We start from the raw sequence: 21,739 nt of genomic DNA, 5'->3' as shown, positions 1-21,739 counted from the left end.
CACATGCTGTTCCAGGTCTGCGTCCAGTGGACCTCTACCTAAGACAGTGATGACTTTTTATTCTTGTTTTACCCTTTGCAGCCAGGCACTGGGTCTGGAGCAGAAAGGATCAAGCATGGGCTCTGGAGGCCGGAAGGCTTGGGTTCAAATTCCAGCTCCACCACCAGTGGTGAGGCCCTCAGGAGGCTCACTTCACCTGTCTGGGCATCAGTTTCATCACCTGACAACTGTTTATCAGATCACTCACCATCCCTCAGGGGTTGCTGATATGATTATGTGTTTGATCAAAGCCCTCGGCACATCACTCAATACGGGAGCCCATTCTCTCTCCACAGCTTTGCCCCCACAGAGTGCACACACGCGCACACACGAGCACACGCACACATTCCCTGAGAAAGAGGCTGGGCCAGGTCGTGCACAGGTCCTTTATTTTCTGCACCGGCACATACACAGGCTGACAAGCAACAGGAGCGTGAGAAGCGCTGTGGATAGCAGGGCAAGTATCGATGGGGGTCCGGAGCCCCCGACTCCAGCTGTTTATAAGCAAAGGGTGGGAAAGGGCCAAACATCTAGAAGGAGGAAACAAGGGACACTGAGGGGAGGACCTGAGGGGAATGACAGGGCCTTGGGAGGGAGCCTGGACACTCGTGGGCCACAGGCAAGGAGGTGGGGAAAGAAGACCCTCGGCCAGGCAGAGGGTCTCCTCACCTACGCAGAGACACATCTGATTAGAAACAGTAATTAGGGACTGAGGAGAAAGGGCCAAGAATTGAGGGAGATGAACCTGTTCCTAAAAATCAACAAGTACTAAGGAGCCACCTTTAATTTGGGGGTCAAGGGGTGAGGGGCGTGTGGTTAGCAGGGGTACCCAGAACAACTTCCTACACCCGGGCCGGAGCCCTGGCCCCAGCTCAGAGCTGGGTCTGGTAGCTGGTGGGCCTCCCCCTGGGCTTCTTATGCCCCCTGGGCCACCACGTGATCCAGGCCCAGCAGCCACAGCTTTTGCACCAGCTACAGAACGAGGGTCGGGGTTCCTTCCGCCTGTCCCAGAAAAGGCTCGAGGCCTGGGCCCTCAAGTTGCGGCCCAGGTTCATCAGGACAGAGGGTGGGCTGGTGACAGACCGGGGGTCCCGTTTCAGAGCATGGGAAGGAGGCTCTGGGGAGGCGGGGACTTGGCCAGGCAGCGGAAGGAGGGGCCTCAGGCTTTCTGTGGGGCCTCTGCAGGCTGCTGGGAAACAGCAAAGCCTGGAAGAGAAGGGGGTAGATGTGAACTGGGGGCTTGAGAACCATAGGCCTGGCCTGGGCAGCAGGCAGGGGCTGGGCCCGGTCAGCTCTATCAGAGAGAGACAGCCACCACTGGTAGTTATGCAGGTTGCCTGCTGCCCAGCCACAGGTGTCACGGTTCAGTTTACAACCTACATACCCTTACATGGCGACCCTGATGAGGCCACCCAGCCATGACCAAAGAACTGTCAGAGTCAGGGCAGGCCAGATACAATCATGAGGCTGCCAAGATACAATCCTAGGGCCTGCTGGGTCACAACTGACCCAGCAGGCCAGGCAGACACCAGGACAGGGTTAGAGGGGAGGGCTGGGTCAGGAAGGTCCCTGCGGCACAGTGGCGAGGAAAACAGGCTCAATGGCCTTGAACAAACTACTTTGTTTCTGAACCTCAGTTTCCTCACCAAATGGGGACAGTACCTACCTATAAGGTTGTGAGGATTAAAGGAGATAATTCGCATCACTAAGTCATCTTTGATATCTCTAAGAGCTCCTTGAAGGCAGGGCTCACATGGCTTAGCACACAGCCTGTGCTCAGCGAGTGCTGCTCCCCAAGCTTTGGGGTTTCCAGCTGGGGAGAGGAGACCCTAACCCACCCCACCACCACCCTGCAGGAGACCCTAGCCCACCTTCAGACTCACCCAGGGGACTGGTCCGACTGTGGCTGGTGGAGGCCTTCATCCCAATGGCCTGGGTGGCCCCAGAAGGCCCCTCTTCCTCCCAGGCCCTGGGAGGGTGGTTGGCCCTGTCCTCCTCCAGCCTCCGCAAGTCCTGGGTCGGCACCCTGGGCTGCTGCTCCACGATCCCGCCCCCCATGTTTGTTTTGGCCTGCTGCTGCCACTGCTGCAGGGTTGGGGAGCCTTGGGGATGGGGGAGGCAGGGGTAGGGGATAGGGGAAGGGGGTGGGCAGAGACAGGAAGCTGAGGTGCGGTGGGGCCAGCAGTCCCAGCCCTGACCCCCAGCCCAGCCCCTAGGAGGAAAGGGGGTGGAGGTCTGGAATCCTATGCAAATTCCACATAAATAAGCACAGGGTGGGGGGGGGCACAGTTCCCACTGAGGGGGACCTGAGGTGCCTATGTAAGTGATATGCGAAGTCCATGCAAATCAGCACGCTGAGAGGGGCCAGGCTGGGGTAAGTGAGCACTTGGGGGGCTCACCTACCCTCACCTGTCATCGGCTCGATGATCTGCAGCTTGTCCGGCTGGCCCGAGGGAGGCCCCCACGGGAGCACTCACCTTTCTGGACCATCTTCTGCTTCAGCTGCCGCCTGTAATGGGCGTCCTGCCAGCTGGCCAGTTGCTGGAGGACATACTTCATGTCCAGGTGCGAGGAGCCCAAGCTGCTGGCCTCCAGAGCTGAGGTCACCACACTCATTCGTGCTGCCTCATCCAGCTCGGGCTCCACCTCCTCCCAGGCCTCAGCCTCTTCGGACACCAGCTCTGCCTCTTCTGTGCCCCCCTCCTCGGCTGGCACCATGTCTTGTGTGGCCCCCAGCTCCTCCTCGGGCACCAAATCCTCCGCAGGCACGAAATCCTCTGCTGGCATCAAACCTTCCTCGGCCTCGAACCCCTGTCCCCGCTCTCGCTCCTGACTGTGGCGCAGCTCGTATCTGGGCAGGGAGACAGGAAAGTCTTTCCCTACCCTCACCAAGGCCAGAGCCCCCATCTTCACTCTTCCGGGACATCTCCAGCCACTGGGGCTGAGGAGTTCTCCTGCCCTCCTGCAAGTCAGCACAGTGATTACTCCCAGTCATCCCAGCCAAGGGGGAAGGCAGCTGGGTACCAGCCTCAAGGCTTCAAACACCCAGCTCGTGAACCTGGTAGAAAGAATGGGTCACCAACACTGCCTAGGCCCCGCCTTCCCCCAGTCCCCCAACCCTGCCACACGGAACCGACCAACAGGAATAACGTCCCCTCTGTCCACATCGTTCATTATTTAACCTTCACAAGCCATCCCACAGCTAGTGGCCATAGGAACAAATCCATTTCAGCAGGGCTCAGACAGGTCAAGTAGCTTGCCCAAGGACACACAGCCAGTAAAGGGATCAAGCTGGGACTCAGTCCCAGCTGTTCCCAGCTTCTAGGCCAGTGCCCATTAGCCTCTCAGCCCTTGGCCAGGTGAAGGCAAGGCTTTGGTCCCGACTTGGAGAAGCCTCCAGGCAGACAGCCACCTACGCGGCAAGAGGTAAAGGCAAGAGAGGCACCTCCTTCCCAGAACAACTCAGCCCAGCCACCCCAGAGAGCAGGCCCTTCTCTAGGGTTTTAGGATCGCAGAACCAGCTGAAGGTGGTTATCTGGCCACTGAAAGGTGAGGGCAGGTGAAGGGGGAGCCCCTGGCTGGCTTACCCCGGGTCTGACGTCCCCTCTGGAGTCACCTCATAATTCCTTCAACAGAGAAAAGGGCTTTCACTGTCAACAGAAGCTGAAAGTGCAAAGTCCCTGGGGCCTTGTCATGCAGGAAAACCCCGGGGAGAAATGATGGACCCAGACTGTGTGCACAGAGGAAAGACGTTGAGTGGAAGAGGCGGGAGGACCAACTAGGTGGGTGGAGGAGGCAGGAGGAGGGGCACCACGGGGGAAGGGAGGTCAGAGCCTGAGGGCAAACCCTTCCCACCACCAGAAAGGCTGCTGCCCACCAGGCAGGCCAGGATGAGTGCAGGAGTGGCAAGGGTCTGGGGGCCGGGAGCACACCTTTCCATAAAAAACACAGGGTCTGAGATAATCCTCCTTAGAGATGTCCTGAGCTCCTCAGCCAGGGTCTCCTGGAAATCAGGAAGCACCTCCTGAGGTGGAGAGGGGGGAACGTTACCAGAGGATCCCTGCAGAACCTTCCACCCTGCGTACATCTAGGCACAGGAGGGGACTGCGGGTAGACACAGGGCGCACAGAGGTTGAAAGGCAGGCAGCCAGGGGGCCTCACCAGAGGTACAGTGTATGCGTAGCGGGTGACGGAGCCAGCGGGTGCCCGGGCTTGCTGGCGGGGGGTCTTCGCCTCCTCCCGGGTCTCAATCAGCACGCCCCCGCACTCCGTGTACTTCTCCCGCAGGTCCTGCAGCTGGGAACCCCCACAGGTTCTGCCAGGACCCAGGCACACCCAGCCCAGACACCAGACCCACATAATGACATGCAGGGAGACCCTGGGCAGGACCCTGGCCTCCACCCCACTCAGACTCCAACTGAACAGCCACCTGCCAGGCCCTGTGCCAGAGACGGAGGGGATGGAAAGGACAGACCCAGGTCCCACTGCAAGGAGCTCGTCCTCTCAGGAGAGTCAGGCAGCTGCCCAAGGACCCCAGCACCCCACTGCTTGGGGCTGAGGGCTCTAAAGAGCCAGGCCAGGAGCCCAGGGGGTGCCTCACCTGGTCCTGGAGCTGCATCTGGATTTCCTTCTCCGAAGCCAGCTGCTGCTGCAACTTCTCTGTCTCAGCCCCATACTGGAAAGACCCAAGACCGGTGAACCCCCACCCCAGACCTCCCCATTCCCACGCACCCACTGCTTCTGGCAGGTCTTGTCAGGCATATCAGAGAGTCTTTGGTAGCCCTTTAAATAAGAAGTCATATGGAATGAGGTCAAAGAAGGTGGGGGAGTCATGTGGCCTGGTTCCTGGAACACTCTATGACTCTGGAATCAGTCCCCAACTTGGGATGAGGTGGCAGGATTAGGGGCTCTCTGAGGTCTCCTCCAACTCTGACCGGGACACAGAGAGGGGGCCTTGGGCCTCTGAGCCTAGAGCTCCATGGGGTGGGGGGAGGGAGAAGGGGACGGGGTCCCCAGGGGCCATGGGACGGTGACAAGACGGAGCCCCGCTCACACCCCTACACACCGACTGGCAGCGCTGCTGCAGCTTCATGACCTGGGTCCGCAGCTGGGCCATCTCCTTCTGCTGCTCCTCATAGTTCTCCATCCTGAGCGCCAGCACCTCTGACAGCTCAGCCATCTGCTGGCTGGCCTCCGCTGGGGAGCAATGGGGAAGGGTCAGCCCTGGCTCCCCAGGCCCTCAGGCTCCCAGACGCCTCTGTCTGCCTGCACCCCTCAGCTCCCGCTGAGTACCCGAGGTTCCACAAGGCCTAGCATCCCTCACTTGGGTCTTCTTTTCAATAAACGTTTATTGACTGACAGAGCCGGGTGCTAGGTGAGCAGTCGGCAAGACCTGACCCCAGCCCACACTGAGCTCAAGACTCATGCAAAGACTGAGGGAGAAAGAAATCACAATCGTGCACATTACGGGCTGGGATGCAGCGCACGTAAAGGGTGCACCGGGGGGTCACAGCTGCAGCAGCCAGACCAGCCTTCGCGGGGCAAATGGGGCTCTCAAGGCAGAAGGGAAGACAGGAGGGGTGTGGAGAGGCCCAGAGGCATCACAGGACAGAACGAAGGAGGGGCTGGGGCAGTGGGCAGGGCCCAGACCACTACGGCTGGGGTAGGGAGATGGAGACAGATCCTTCTGGCAAATGGGAAGTTATCTGGGGGTTTTAGGCAGAGAAGTGACACCATTAGATTTGATTTTAGAAGACTCTTTTGGTCTGTGTGCAGAAGGGCCTGGAAGGGGAAGAGTGGGGATGGGGAGACCAGCGGAGAGGCAGCTGGGGTGGGGAAGACAGAAGAGACTTGAGCCTTTCCTATGCTTTCCCCCCATTCCTAGGAAGTAGAAGTGACAGAATAGGGGAACTGGCGCCTACTCCAGGGGCCTGGGACCAGGGAAGGGTGGGGGTAAGGGGATTCAGGGAAGCCAGGGGTAAGGAAGGCCAGGCTGGGGGTTCAGCTGTTGCCACCTAGAGTCTGCACCTCCCCAGCTAGGCCCGGGCATCTCAGGGACCAACACTGTGCCTCGCCCATCTTTATAAACGCAGTGCCGCACAGCCACTGCCTAATATATGACTCTGAACTGCCCCAGTCCCAGTGCCCCGGACTGCCTGGTCTCTAGCAGCTCATGGCTCCCTCCCTTCCTCGCTTCTAGTCCCCTCCTCGCCCCTCCCCCAAAACAAAAGAAGACAAGCTTAGAGGAGCCCCACAGCTTCTGTACAGCTCACTACAGTTTGCACAAAGCCATAACCCCTGGAGAGGTCAGCAGCACCAAGATCATTCACTCCCCTTCTAAAGATGAAGGTTCAGAGAGGTCAAGGAAATTGGCCAAGCTCACACAGCTGGGAAGTGCCAGAGCTGTGACTTGAACGCAAGTCTCCAGGAGAGTCCGGGGTCCTTCACTCTGCTCCTTGGGACAGCCCCCTCCCCCCAGGTCACAAGTTCACGTACAAAACTGCTCCACACAATCCAGGATGAGCATCTGCTCCTCTTCCTCCAGGTAGTCGAGCTGAGAGGCCTGGAGGGAGGGAAAGAGGAAGGGGCAGGGGAGTCAACACCCCCTGTCCTGCACACAGGGCGCGGCCCTCTTTCCCATCCGCACCTCCTCTCTCAGCTGCTCATTCTCCTCCTCCAGCAGCCTCAGCTGCTCCTGCAGCGCTTCCAGCTGTGGGCAGCGGTGCGACTCCCGCTCCGGCTGGGCAGTCCTAGGGGAGGGAGCAATGGCAGTCACAGTTCAGGGGCTTAGGGACCCAGTTCCCAGCCCACCCAGGGTTTTCCCCTACTCCCGGGCTGAGTGTGATGGTCTCAATTAGCCCCAGCAACCCTGCTGGTAAGTACACCGCGTTCCACTTTGCAAACACGGAAACAGAGGCTCCAAGAAGGGAAGGGGCCGCCCAGGTGCAAAGGCAGGACACTTACGGCTCAGGGGTTTCGTAGGGATGGTCAGGCTGCTGCTCCTCCTCTTCCTCTTCTTCCTCATAGTCCTCCCCTTCCTCCTCTTCCTCTACCTCTTCTTCCTCTTCTTCTTCATCTTCATCCTCCTCCTCCTCCTCCTCATCATCATCATCATCAGAGTCTGAGTAAAGCTGAAGGAGGTCATCCCGCAGGCTCACCTGGTGTCTGAGATGTGAAATCTGGCAAGGGGAGGAGGAGTCCTGGGTCGTGGTGCCGGCAGGGGCAGGCATGGGTCCTGGCACAAGCAGGACGGAGGCAGGCCTGAGATACACCCATCCCCGATCCTTCCCGCCCAGTTACCTCCTCCCTGGCCGAGCCCAGCATGGCTTCCAGCTTGCTGTTCTCCTCCATCAGAACACTGTTCTGTTGCACCAGGGACTGGCCAACGTGAGCTGCCATGTTCAGGTGTCGCTCTCTCTGCAGAGGGACCCCCACCCATGGGGAATACATTCCAGGTTTCTGGGATCTCCGAGACAGGTGGGAGAAGCAAGGGGTTGGAGGGAAGCTAGGCCACTAGAGGAACCCTCCCATCCCCTAGTTCTCTAGGGTACTAGACAAGAGCCTGCCATGAACCCTGCCTGACTCAGTTTCCCCCAATGGAAAAAGAGCAGATCGGACCAGATGGCTCTAAGAGCTCTTCCAGCCTGGACATCCCACATCTACCTGCCTTCCATAAGCAGTACCCTCAGCTTAGCCCCAGAGAGGTAGCCAAGGAGGAAGCCTCCTACCCCCGCGGGACAGAATTCGAACGGGGGCCTGGCTGAGGCTGGGACTGGCCCGGATAGGGAAGGCAGCACACACCTCCTCTAGCAAACTTAACATCACTTTGACATCCTCTTGGGTGATCTTCTTGACTGGCGGTGGTGTGACAGGACACAGCGCTGTGAGAGAAAAGTGGGCAGCAGGGTCAGGTAAAATGGGGCATACGCTAACCCACACCCTACTGTTTCCTGCCCTCAACAGCAAAGGTCAGCCACAAGGGAGAAGATGACTGAGCTCCCTCTCTGCCCGCAACATCCCCTCCATACCCTCAGAGTATTCAGCACTCTCTTCTCTGCTCCCAGGGCCAACTTAACTTTTTTTTTTCCCTCTAAGATGGTGTGGATAAGGTAAGGAGATCACAGTACTACACATTCAGGTGGAACCCAGCTCTCAGACGCCTGGGTCCCTGGAACCTCGGAAGATGGAGGTGGCTAGCGGAAGTACAGCACCGACTGACTCATCACCCCTTCCCCAGAGGGCAGCCTTGGCCGGCTCATGGGAGCCTCATGGATCATAAAAACAAACGCAGTCACCCACCCTGCACCTGTTGCGCATGGAAAGGAGAGGAGAAGACTTCCCCAGCACTGGAGTAGGAGGCATCTGAGCATCTAGACCCAAGCCAGAGATCTCCAGAGACCCAGGAGAGGGTCAGAGGGAAGAGGAGAGGCAGCATCTGCCTGAGAGTCCGCCTACCCCCAGGATTGAGGGGAAAGCGCGGTCTTAACCCCGGCATTCAGAAGATTGGCAAAACCTCCCCCTTCTGCCCACCCCCGCCCCGGTTGCTTGCGCACCAGGCCAGCGCAGGCTCAGAGTGCACCCGGCAGCGCCCTCCCGCAGCCCCCCGCCCCTCTCCTGGCACTGCGGTAGCCCCGGGAGGGGGGCACTGAGACTGCGCAGATCTGCCGCAGCAACAGGCGCGAAGACGGGGGCGGGGGAGCGCGCGGTCCCCGGGACCCTACGCACTGAAATCAGGGAACGACAGAAGGGGAGGAGGTTATGGGGACGGGATGACAGGACAGACACCGCAGACTGTGACAGTGGACAGGGCTCCTGGACCCGACGGGCCCCCCTCCTCCCTGGAGCTGCCCTAGTCCCATCCGCTCCAGGAGCCCGGGGACTTAGTTTACCTTCCTTAAGCTCCCGAAGAAGGGCGATGCGCTCGGGGCCAGACACCGCAGACCGCCGGCCGAGGTAGTCAGCCGACGTCTTCCAAATGCCCGCCGCCTTTCCAGTCCCCAGGCCAGTGGCGCGGGGATCAAAGGGCCCTTGGCATTTGAAGCGGGTCCGCTGCGCGTCCGAGTTGTCGGGCACAGACTGAGCATTTCCCTGGACCGCCGAGAATGCGGACGCGCCCTGGGCTCCTGCCTCCGATCGAGCCTCAGAGGCTGAGCGAGCTCCCACCTGGGGTCCCGAGACGGATGTGGATCCAGATCCAGCTCCCTGTCCAGCCGCAGGTGCCTGCGCAGAAGTGGGTTCAGAGTCGGCAGAGGGCTCTGGAGTGGGGTTGGCTGCGGGCGGAGGAACCGGGGTAACTGCTGCGGGATCCCCGTGTCCCGGCCTGTCCCTGTCCCCGGGGCAGCCCTGCCCCGACTCTTTCGGGCGCATTTTGAGTCCGCAGTCGCCTGCCGCAGCCCGGCCTTTATAACCTGTGCCTGGATGCGCGCCCGCCGGGCCGTACCACGCGCGGGAGGGGGCGGCCGTGGAGCAACTGGTGGTGCCCGGGAGAGGGGGTCGCGCATGGGGGCTAGCTAATGGGGTCGGAACAGAGCGCAAAAGGAAGCAAAGAGCAAGGAGAAGAAGCGAGTGGACGTTCCAGCTGGTTCCGCGGGTTTGGACTCCTAGTGCTGCGCTTCTCTCCCCTTCTCCACCTCCGGAGAATGGTTTTGCCCAAAGTCGCCGCTTCTCGGGGATTCGGGGGCAGAAACTCCGAGGTCCCTAACTGGGGGCCACCCCCTCGCTCCGCTTTAGCCCGGAGCTTTCTGGCTGCCTTTCCTGGATCTGGCTTGTGAGTTGGGGCCGTATTGAGTCTTTCCCCGTTAACCGGGAGGTAAATCCAAACTCCCGCACGGTCTCCCCACACTGCCCAGTCTGGCGCGTCACACACTGATCCTCGCGCTCACACCCCCAGTTCTCGAGCCTCTCAACAGCTCCCTTTCTTATTTCTTAGTTGGTCGTAATTGCCTTTCCTCGTGCTTTACCTCTGCCCTCGCTCACTTTGCCTACCTCCTTCCACGCTGGCAAACACCTGTTCTACCGGGAGACCCCGCTTAAGTGTCTCCGCGTTAGGACTCCTCCGACCCCGTCCTCACAGGCCCCAGGGCATCCTTTATGCGATGGCTGCAGTGGTCAGACTGTGACTCTCTCCAGGACCAGACCTGCGCCACTTCAGCGCAGGAAGCGTGTCCTTTAGGGCGCAGCAAGGGACGGGACACATACGAGACTGAATGAATGAACTGTGGGGCAGCAAAAGAGTCCAGTGGATATGTCTGTGCCTTTGGACCAGAGGACCCTACAGGCCAAAAAGAGATGGCTGCGGCTCTGATTCTTTTAAAGCCTTAGGATCATTCTTGGTGCCCCGTTTCCTTCTTTTCAATATCGTCAATTAACAAATCCTACTTAATTTGCCTGCTAAATGTTTCTCAAATGTGCCATCTCCTCTTCATCCCCTCTGTTGTTGAGGCCTCATTCTCTCTTCTAGATTATTGTGATTCTATCCCCCATTCAACCCCATCCACAAGAATCCATCTCTAGCCCATCCTGTCACTCATATTCCTATCCTAGCTGAGGAATTCAGGAGCGCCTTCCCTAAGCCACTGCACCAAGCCAGAGCCCAGGACAGAGGCTATGCCCAAGTTCTGCACCTGGAACAGAGGCTGTTAGTGCTCACAACGTGCTTTGGACACCAAATGTCCATGACACAGTCTGAAACAAGAGATACAACCCAGAAAGAGGGCTCAGAGCACCCGTCCACCACCACCAGCTCTCCAGTGGAAAATCATTGTGACTAGAGTATTTCCTTCTGTCTGGGTCCATTCATTCATGTGACAAACATTTCTTGAGCCCCTACTATTATACTAGGTACAGTGCTAGGCTCTCAGGCGAGGGCAGGGATCAAGAGAAACTAGATCACTGCTCTCCTGGAGTTTAGAGTCTAGAAGGAGAAGGCAGATAAACAAGAAAACAAGTAAGGTAATGACAGAGTGTGGGGAGCCCTCTGAAAGAAACAAACAAGGAGCTCTGATGGAGAAAAAATGGAAAGTACCTATGTGACAGGGTGGTCTGGGTGGGTAGGGGAGGAGAAATCATTCATTGCACAGGATTTTGCATCTCAGCCTACACCCCCACCTCACACAGCCCACTCATGCCCTCCCCCCTCAGATGACAGCCTCTCTCCTCAGGTGCCTGTGTTTCTCACTCCTGATTGGTAAGTGAACCCTGGTGCCGATTCACCTCCCCTTCCCCAAATCCAGCAGCCCCACAGGGATTCATCTGCCAGTTCATCAAAGAAGCAGCCCTGGCCCCTCATTATGTTGTTTCTGAAACAGTGACTCAAAATGCACCGGGGGTGGTGAGTGGGTATAACTTAATGGTAGAGCGCATGCTTAGCATGCAGGAGGTCCTCAGTTCAATCCCCAGTACCTCCGTTTAAAAAAAAAATGCACTCCCCTTATTGGGAAGTAAAAAGTGGTTCCCCTGAGGAATTCAGGCCCCTCCCAACCCTCGCCCACCTAGCCCCTGCTCACTCTTCCTCTCCTCTCTTCTCAACCAGATTCCAGGGCACTTCTGCCAAGTTTTTAAAGGTCACTCAGGCCAGAGGCTTTGGATAAGAAGATGGAACATCTGAGATCCACAGCCGCCTTCTCTGCTTTTCACCTGCTGTATCTTTGATGGTTATAATCTTAGGAACCTTAATATTTGTTGACTTCATCTCTTCTTTCATCTCAGCTCTTCTCATCCCCCTAAATTAACTTCCACTCTATTCGCTCAACAAACATTTATTAAGTAGTTTGTGCCAGGCATTGTGACAGGTGTTGGGGACATATCAATGAAACAAAGCAGACAAAGATCTTTGCCCATGTAGGGCCCACAGGCAATGGGGAGCTACCAAAAATAAACAAAGAAGTCCATCACATAGTATATTCGATGTGACAAAGGCTGGGGGAAAAAAGCAAGCAGAAGGGCCTGGGGGGTGGGCTGTCGGTTGCAAGTTTAAATATTAGGGTGATCAGGAAATATCTCACTGAAGAGTCACTTAAGTCCAGAGCAGAGGGATGGAGGGAGCCAGGGAGAATATTCACTGACAGAGGGTGAGAAGCAGCAAATGCAAAGACTAAAGAAAGAGGTCGCAGTGGCTAAAATGGCATGAGCGAAGGGGGTTGTAGGTGATGGAGGCAGAAAAGTAACAGCAGAGCCCGATGGAACTTATTAGAATCAGGGGAGGGCTTACATCAGAGGAATGATGAGCTCTGACTTAAGTTTTAACAGGAAGGCTCTGGCTGTTCGGCTGGGACTAGGCAGACAGTAGAGGGTGTCTTAGCCCGTTCTGATTGCTCTAACAAAATACCAGAGCCTGGGTGGCTTAGGAACAACAGAAATTTATTTCTCGGAGTTTCGTAGGTTGGAAGTCGAAGATTAAGGTGTCTGCTGAGAGTCCCTGTTCCTGGTTCACAGAGAGCCCTCTTATCTTCTCACCGAGTCCTCACGTGATGGAAGGAGTGAAGGAGGTCTCTGGGGTCTCTTATAAGGCCGCAATTCTCATTCATGAGGGTTCCAACCTCCTGACATTACCACCTCCCACAAGCTCCTCCTCCTAATCCTATCACATTGGGGGTAAGTTTTGACATACGAATCGTAGAGGGAGGAAGGGGACAAAATAGTCTGTGATAACCCTATCACTCTTCTAAAAAATTAACAGCTTTATTGAGATAAAATTCACATACTATAAAATTCACCGTTTAAAAGTGTCCAGTTAGTGGTTTTAGTATATTCACAGAGCTGTGCAACCATCACATCTATCTAATTTCAGAACATTTTCATCACCCCAGAATGAAACCCCATACCCATCAGTAGTCATTCCCTCTTCCCCTCTCCCCCAGGCTCCTGGAAACCACTAATCTACCTCTGTGTCTATGGATTGCCTATTCTGGACACTTCACATAAATGGAATCATAATACATGGCCTTTGTGTCTGGCTTCTTTCACGTAGCATAATTTTTTCAAGGTTTATAGCAAAACTCAGCAGAAAGTGGAGGTCCCTATATATCCTTTGCTCTCACACATGCATAGCTTCCCCCATTATCATCTCCCCTCAGAGTGGTACCCTAATCTTTCAGAGGTGGATACTGGCTTTTGTATATAAAATGATGTCTGAGATTTGCTTCAAAATAACACTGAAACAGGGAGGAGGGTATAGCTCAGTGGTAGAGTGCATGCTTAGCATGCACGAGGTCCTGGATTCAATCCTCAGTACCTCCATGAAAAAAACAATAACACTGGAAGGGGAAGCAGTTGGGGGCAGAGATGAAACAATGTTGGCCATGAGTTGGTGACTGTCATTGTAGGGGATCGTAATACTGTGCTCTCTTGCTCAGGTATTTTTTAAGTTCTCCAATATAAAATCTTACCTTTAACATCGTAATGTACAGACACATATTAGTCCCCTGATAATTCCCTATCCTCTACAAAAAGGGCTAAAAATCAGTTGTCAGCATCTCTCCTGCTTTGTCGCCCCAAATATTCCAATCTTACGTACTTTTACTGTCAGGGTGGCCACCAACTTTTGGGCAGCACATTCAAGCTCTTCTTATTTGGGGCTCCCATCTCACCCACCTGCACCCTTGCCATCCCCTAACATCCCTTCCACTCCAGCCACACGGGACTTCTACCCACTCTTGGGACCAGTCGTACTTTCATTCATTCATTTGACAGGTCTTTACTGAACCCTTTCTAAGGGCCTGGTACTGTTCTAGGTACTGAGGATACAGCGATGAACAAGACAAGCTCCTCCTCTTAGGAACTTCTGCTCTAGTGAAAGCAGACAAGGTATCACCACCTATAATGTCACATGGTGACACCACCTAGGATATCCTGCGGTGATACATTGTGGGAAAGAAAGAGAGCCAAGTAAGAGAAGGACGAACAGATGCTACTGTTTCAGAAAGGGCGCAGCTCCGTCGAGTGGCTGCCCCAGCACTCTCTCCAGCCACCAGCTTCCTGGACAGTCTCACTGTCTTGGACATCTCTTCATCTCCAACACCAAGCACAGAACAGAATATACAGTAGGGGCCCATTCAATTTTTGATGAATAGGTGTTTGCTGAATTGAATTATCCCTGCCTTTGAGAATGCAGCCCTGAGGTCCCTGGGAAGTTTCAGGTGAAGAAGGAGGAAGTGAAACGGAGAAGACAGAGATGAAGGGGACCCTGCAGGCTTCCAGGTGACTGCATCTTCTAGGTCCCAGCACAGGTGCTGGCAACTCTCGCTGCAGCCACCAGAGGGCAGTGCCAGTCCACCTACCACCATCATCCCACTCCACCCCTGCTCCCCCAGCTCCCTTGCCTGCAGGGTCGCTAGCCTCTACAAAAGAGGCAGTGGATGGTGACTCCATTTTACAGATGGAGAAACCAGGGCTAAGACCTCCGATCCCTCCGCAGCAAGCATTTTGGCCTTGCTGATTGGTGTCTGACACTGCCCAGGGCTGTCCAGGAGACCCAGGGTGGGTCTCTGACCCCAAAGGCTCCAGAGAGGGCTGATGTGTCCAGGCAGGGCGAGAGCCCAGGGCTCTGGACTCCCAGAACAGTGCTCCCCACTCCCCAGCACAGGTGAGCCCCACCGGGAAATCTCCCAGACAGTGCCTGTTGGGAGAGAGAAAATTCAAGGACTGGAGCCACAGAACCTCAGTGGGGGACGCCCAGCACAGTCATGTCCTCCCAGTTCTCACTTATAGCCCCTCAGCCAAGTCACTTCCTGCAGGGATCAGAGCTGGAGGTCTAAGTGGGATACAGAGCTGGCAGGTCATAGGGCCAGCCCTGACCGTGGGAAGCAGCTGGGAGGAGGGTGAGGGGAAACAGCGCCCACTGTGGAGGGGCAAGGCAATCAGCCAGGTCCAGACTGCAGGGCAGGCAATGCTGGCCAGCCTGGGAGGATGTTCTTCCACCCTCAGGCCCCTCTGAGCTCCCTCCAGGCTCAAGTAGAAGACAGAGGAGCTCTTCACTGCTTGACTTGTCTCCAGAGTCAGCAGCTCCCTCTGATCCTTGGGTCTGTGTCCAGGCTCTGAGCACTTCCCGGGGAATTTGTGGGGTTGGAGATCAGGCAGGGAGGGAGATCCCGACTAGGTCCATACTTTGGTGTGTTATTTCATTTTATAGGTGAGAACGGGCCCAGAGAGGTCAAGTGACTTATCCAAGGACACACAGCCAAGAAGTTATCAGGGAGATAATATCACAATACCTTGTAATGGCCTATAATGAAAAAGAATATGAAAAGGAATATATATATGTATAACTGAATCACTATGCTGTACACCAGAAATTAACACAACATTGTAAATTAGCTATACTTCAGTTAAAAAATAAAATAAAATAATTTTTTTAAAGAGTCCATGTGCTGTCCACTGCCCCCCATTGCCTCTCAGATCAGGAAGGCAGTTAGGGGAGCTGTGCCACCCCCTTCCCTGGGGCTGGCTGTGTTCACTGACTTCCTTCCACATAACAGTAGTTACAGGCCCACTGCTAGATCTTATTTAACGAATTAAGAAAGACACTTGTCTATTACTATATCACACACTGTTAAATACTTGGATCAGTTTATATTATATGTAAGTTCCCTTTACATTCTTATCTTTTTATCTTAGGTATTTAAACACATGGTTCTCAGAAGGAGGCCCTGAGGTTCACCAGATGGCCAAGGTGGCACAAAATGGTTAAGAGAAATGGATTGAAGCATTTTTGGTGACGTGACCCAATGACTGACATTGGCTCAAAGAGACTCAGCCAACTGAGGGTGGTAACGAAACAGGAACAGCGGGAAAGTGACCATCACTGAAACTGAGTGATGGGGACATGGAAATTCTTTGTCCTGATCTCTCTACTTTTCTGAATGCTTGAAATATTCTTTTAGACGTTTTCAAATGTTTGTAATATTCAATTCAGTTCCAACACAATTCAATTCTGTTTCAAATAAAGTCCTATTTCTTAAATGTAGATCAACAAACAAGGTTTTAAATCACCCATAACCTGGTGATTACTCAGAGAAACCGCTAGACTATGCCAGCACACACTTTTATTTTGTGTGTGTGTCGGTCTTTCCACGTTGATAACTGGGTCTCTATTCTCATTTCAGTACTGCCCAGTGAGAATGTAAATGAGTGAAGAAATAAACAATGCCCTTGCACACCCTGACCTGGCTGGGAACCCCCACAGAAGGGTGGCTCTGTCCCAGAGACACTTCCCTCCAGCAGAAAATACACTTGTCCATTTCCTCTTCCCTCTTTTTTTAAACAAAATTTTTAATTAAGAAAAAAAATGTTAAGGGAGATACTGGGGATTGAACCCAGAACCTTGTGCATGCTAAGCATGTGCTCTACCACTGAGCTATACCCTCCCCCTCACATCCCCCTTTTAGCAGCAGAGGTGACACCCTTCAGGAAATCAGAACTCCAGACAGCCCCAACGATGCCCACCCTCTCTGAGCCCTACCACTCAGCACCAGGGGAGGAGATGTCACTGGGTATGAGTGGGAAGCTGTCCAGGCTGAGTGTCCATGCTGACAGCCTCAGCTCTCTGCAGCCTGCACGCTCCTGTACTCCAACAGCTTGGAATTCTGGGCCCAACACCCCATCAGCCCTCTCAGGAACAGGCTCACCCCATCGGCAGGTGTTGACCCCCATTGCCTGTGGAGAGGGGATGCCTGCCTGCCAGAAACCACAGGTGAAGGAGAGACAGACATTGCCTTACAGACGCTATACCTGCTCTTCCTTCTTCAAACCTCAGTTCAGGCGCCACCTCCTCTGAGAAGCCTTCCCTGATGTAACCTGGCCAGAACTGGGCCCCTGCTCCTCTCTGTGCTTCCCTCTCTCAACACACTGGTGCAGAGCCAAGAACAGCCACTGTGCCCCATTGCTGATACCTCTGAGCCCATCCCGGCCTACAGCAAGGGGGAGATGCTTTGTACCTTGACATAAGCCAGAAATAATGAGGTTGTCCTGAAACTGGGTCTGGTCTTCAAAATAATAAAGCTTGAGCTTTTCCCGTAAACCTGGACCCCCTAACAAGTGTATTCCTGAAGCTAAGTCATGCCCTTTGTGAATGTGCTATGTGAAATACCAGCCACTTGCCGCCGGAGACAGGGCCGTGCTGAGGTTTCCCTTAAATCCCTGTTGTGTTTCCTATTTGGAGAGCAGGTCTTCCCTGCACTCTCACAAGTAGGCTCTCCGTTCCTTTCTTCTAAGCTTGGGTCCCGAGTCTTCCTTCAACACAGGCTGTGAACACTGATCTCCCCGCCGGGGGACCCCACCAGACTCGCCAGCTCACGGCAGGCATTGCTGGTCCCCATCTCTGAGTCCCAGCGCCTGGCCCAGGCTGGCACCACCCAGTCAACGCTTGCTAGGTGATTTAGCCAACAAGGAGATTCCGTCGGTGGACAGGGTCTGATACACGCAGACCCCAGGCTATTCCTCAAGGCCCAGCTCTCCCCAGAACCCTCCCAACCTTGGGAGGAGGGCGGGCAGAGTACCTCGGAATTGAGTTAGGTGTCCTGGATTCATATCCCAGCCCTGGTGCTCACACAGCTGTGTCGCCTTTGAACGTTTCCTAACCTCTCTGAGTCTCAGGGGCCTCACCTTGTATAATTTACCTTCATTTAAAGACACACCTCACAGGGCTGTGGTGATTAACAGAGATTATTCAATAAAACACTTAGCACCTGAGGGCTCAAAACTGCTGTCGTTAATGTTACTTAAAACAACTGAGTTACAGGAAGGTCACTAAAACTTCCTCGGCCTCAAAAGTAAAATGAGAGGCAATTACCTCCAACCTCAAAGTCGTTTTTTCTCAGACTCCCCACCCAGGTTCCTACGTCCCTGTCTTTGCTGTTCCCGTTGCCATGAATACTGGTGCCTCGCAGGGACGCTGGGCAAACGACTCGCCCCGGTTCAGACTGAGGCGCAAACATCCCCCACTTCCTCCCCGGGCTCCCGGACCCGCCCAGCCTCCTAGGCGCATGCGCACTTCCCCGCTGGCCTGCCGGTGCTGGCTCACTGTCCATCTCGCCCAGGAAGACCAGGATGTTGGCCTCCCTAGCCCCAGTGCCTTACAAAGCCTGGCAAAGAGCAGGCCCTTAGGAAGCATTCGGTGAATGGAGGAACGAGTGAATGAATGACTCACAAATCTAGCCAATGCAGCGCTACCACTGTCCCCCAGGGACGTCAAACTTCTGGCAACACAGACAATACAGGACCGCATTTTGAATCATTTTCCAAAGCTTCGTGGTACTAGCACTTTATTGTGAACGTAGGGGTCAACTTAATTTCTCAAATCATTCCCACACATCCTGGGTGTAGCTGAATTCCTCCGTATTTCCTACCTGTGCACAGATGTTTTTAGATCAAAGTGTAGAATTTAGGATTCCATCTAATTATTTCCTACGTAGTTAGCTTATTGACTGAATCTTTGAAGCCAACTTACATGCTTTGGGGAGGAGGTCGTGTAGAACTGTTTAAAACAATTTTTAGTGGAAGCCTCACTCTATTAACTTATTAGATAATAAGTTATTTTTCATAACTTATTTTTTTAATTGACAGGCTTTATTTTTAAGAGCCATTTTAGGTTCACAGATGAGAATTTAAGACTTATTTTAATAACTTTCTTTTTAATTTAATTATAGTCAGTTTACAATGTTGTGTTAATTCCTGGTGTGCAGCATAGTGAATCAGTTGTACACATATATATTCCTTTTCATATTTTTTCATTATAGGTTATTACAAGGTATTGAACATAGGGAAAGGTGGATGGAGGGATAAATTGGGAGTTTAGGATTTGCAGACACTAGCTACTACTATATATAAAATAGATAAACAGCAAGATCCTACTGCATGGCACAGGGAACTATATTCAATACCTGTATTATTTTAATAACTTGATGTTGAAATCTCACCTTGTTGGATTATGCCCCTTATTCTGGCTCACCACCTTTTCTTGGAGGGGGGGCTCACTTCTGCCATCTAGCGAGTAACTCTCCCTTGTGATTGGTATCAGCATTGTTGTCTGCATCGGTCTGTCTGACTGCTTTACTACTGCTGATACCAAGTAGTGATGTTGACCATGCAAGTGGCAGAGACCTTCCTCTAGACCCTCCAGAAAGACAGGGCCAGGTCCCTATTCCTTGGGTGTGGCTCAGTCAGGTCTGCCCACCTCACATAGGCCTGTATTTCCCATCTGGTCTGCTACTCCATCAGCTCCTTTGCTGAAACCCAGACACTCGGTTCTTCTGCTGGATCCCCCAACAAACCCACCTAAAAAGCAGCAGTTGGTCTAGAAGACTCATTCCTAGTCACAGAAGGCATGACTGGTTGTCTACCCTAGGTCTTCTGCATCCTTTCTTTCTTCCTATTAGAAACCTGATTTTTTTTCAAGTGGCTGCAGTATTGTTTCCCAGCTTCCCTTGCAGCAAGAGATGGTTATACGACAGTTTTCAGCCCATGTCCAGATGTATCCCTCGGGTAGATTTCCCTTCTAGAAGGCAAAAAGGCAGTCTCTCTAGAAAAGAGCTCTCACCCTGTCCCCTTCTTCCTGCTGGAATCACTGTGCTTTCTCACTTCCTCTTGTTTGGAAAGTGAAGCAGGCATTATTCCCATTTTACAGATGAGGACATTGACATTCAGTGAAGTGAATCGACTTTCTCAAGGTTGCAGGGCTCAGACAGCTCTTCCATGAAAACTGAAGGAGCAGTTAATTCACTCCGTTGAGATTAACTTGCCTTGTTTCCCTTTGTGACTAGGCTGCCAGGAAGCTCAGCACCTAATGAGGAAGCTCAGTTATGGCTAGTGTTAACCCTTAACATGGGTGCTTTGCTGCCCCTTCCTTTTCCTTGTCTTCACTGCCTGTTTTGAGACTTGAAAGACCAATCCTTTCTTGTAATCCATCTTGAGTCCTATTTTGGAAAGATGGGAGGCGTGGAAAAGAAAATTATCTTTCATTGGCATCCCCAGATCCCCTCTCCACTCTGCTCTGGGCAGAGGGGACATGAATGGACCACAATGATGGGCTCTCTGGTCTCCGCTTGGGTTTGGCCAACAGAAAGCACCAATAGGAGGGAGCAATGTCGCAGCCCCCCCTTGTCAGGAGCCTTATCTTGGGTCCTATCACCAAGCAGCACTCCTTCCCTTCCTGCCTGACTAGAAGAGGTAAGTGTACCACAGTAAGCCCCTTCTCCCTTACTGTTTCCTATACCTGCCCACACCTCTGTAAACGGTCCCTTTACCAAATTCTGAAATTACCCAAGTTGAGTGTTTCCTATCAGGGCCCTCTTATGGGAATGCCTGTGTCCTTCCAAATTCATTTATTGAAGTCCTGGCTTCCAATGTGATAGTATTTGGAGACAGGGCCTTTGGCGGGTAAATAGGTTTAGATGAGGTTGCAAGGGTGAAACCCTCATGATGGAATTAGTGCCCTTATTAAGAGGGAGAGAAACCTCTCCCCCTCTGAACAGGCACCAAGGAAAGGCCATTGGAGCACACAGCAAAGGGGCATTGTCTACAAGCCAAGAAGTGGTCTCTCATCAGACATGGAATCCACTGGCACCTTGATCTTGGACTTCCAGCTTCCAGAGCTGTGAAAAATACCTGTCTGTCGTTTAAGCCACCAGTCTACAGTATTGTTAAGAGCAGCCCGAGCAGACTGACAGGCCCTGAACACAGTGCGTTATTAAAAGACCTTCTTGTGATCTCTGAAAATTCTGTTCTCCCCTCCCTTCCATGGCTTCCCTTGGTGGAGCTCCACCCAGCATCTCACCCCTCTGGCCAGCACCTTACAGCCACCTCCTAATGGGCTCCGTGCCCTGGTCCCAGCATCCATACCAGTCCCTAACATCACATCTGTGACACTGCTCCTCCATGAACGAGGCCATGGTCTCCTCCACTGTCTGAGCTCCAGGCAGTAGAGAAATGAGACAATGGACCTGGTGAGTGCAGGCCCACAGGGACCACGTGTTTCAGGCTTGGCATGAGAGTTAGCCCTCCCTAGGAAGGAGAATTTGGAGACATGGGTGGGGGACCATCAAGTAAGGTGACAATGACACCAACATGATGGGTAAAATCATAGCCGTTGCACAGGACATTATGGAGCAGAGAAGGGGCACCAGCTCAGCCTGGCCGGGACAGGGCAGATCCCAATGGGTGAGCAGCTGAAGGTATTCCAGGCAGAGGTAACAGCATGAACAAAAATCAGGAGGCAAGAGACAGCGTGGAGGATGCTGGCTGAGTGGCTGAAGGGAGTGGGGGGAGGTGAGCAGGGGCCAGGTGGGCCCACCACAGACCAATAGCGGGCTTCGACTCCAAGCCACAGGCCAGGGGTGTGTTCTGCCCAGGAGAGCTCAGCCAAACTTCATTAAGGCTGGACGGAGGCAGAGCAGAATGGAGGTTGAGAGGCTGGCAAGGAGGTTCCCCACTGGAGACAAATAATGCCTGGTGTTCCCGAAAGGGATGACACAGAGCCCCAGTCATCTCTTCACCCTTCCTAGCCTCCTAAGGTGCAAAGTTGTGTGTATTACATTAAATTAAATCAACTCTGGCTCCTGGAATGCTCTTCTCCCTGCCACTCCTCTCTCCCTTACTCTCCCTGAACACAAGACGGCCATGAGGACACTTGGCATCCAGCCTCAGAGGCATCTGGCTGCTAAGGGAGCCCCATCTCCCCATCCCACTCCCCAAAACAGCCTCCATCGGA

At 53.8% G+C, this 21,739-nt stretch overlaps 1 protein-coding gene across 2 annotated transcripts; it reads right to left on the bottom strand.

Annotated features, from left to right (window-relative positions):
• Positions 1-411: 411 nt before the first annotated feature.
• Positions 412-9,405, bottom strand: HAP1 (huntingtin associated protein 1). Of its 2 annotated transcripts, none has more exons than XM_072940022.1 (14): positions 8,928-9,405; positions 7,840-7,919; positions 7,339-7,455; positions 7,003-7,217; positions 6,686-6,788; positions 6,535-6,601; positions 5,105-5,235; positions 4,640-4,714; positions 4,201-4,335; positions 3,972-4,063; positions 3,627-3,665; positions 2,517-2,890; positions 1,923-2,124; positions 412-1,245 (listed from the first exon to the last, which is right to left on the bottom strand). In XM_072940022.1, exons 1-14 carry the CDS (start codon positions 9,403-9,405, stop codon positions 912-914), a joined length of 2,442 nt encoding a protein of 813 aa, XP_072796123.1. In that variant the 3' UTR covers positions 412-911. The 2 variants fall into 2 exon arrangements, with proteins under 2 accessions (XP_072796123.1, XP_072796124.1); XM_072940023.1 differs by having other exon boundaries at positions 1,106-1,245; positions 1,923-2,141.
• Between the last annotated feature and the right edge of the window lie 12,334 nt (positions 9,406-21,739).

This window comes from Vicugna pacos, chromosome 16, assembly GCF_048564905.1.
Source record: "Vicugna pacos chromosome 16, VicPac4, whole genome shotgun sequence".
NCBI classification, from domain to species: Eukaryota; Metazoa; Chordata; class Mammalia; order Artiodactyla; family Camelidae; genus Vicugna; species Vicugna pacos.
The sequence above is the reverse complement of the archived record's forward strand: the minus strand, read 5'-3'. Positions and strand labels throughout refer to the sequence as shown.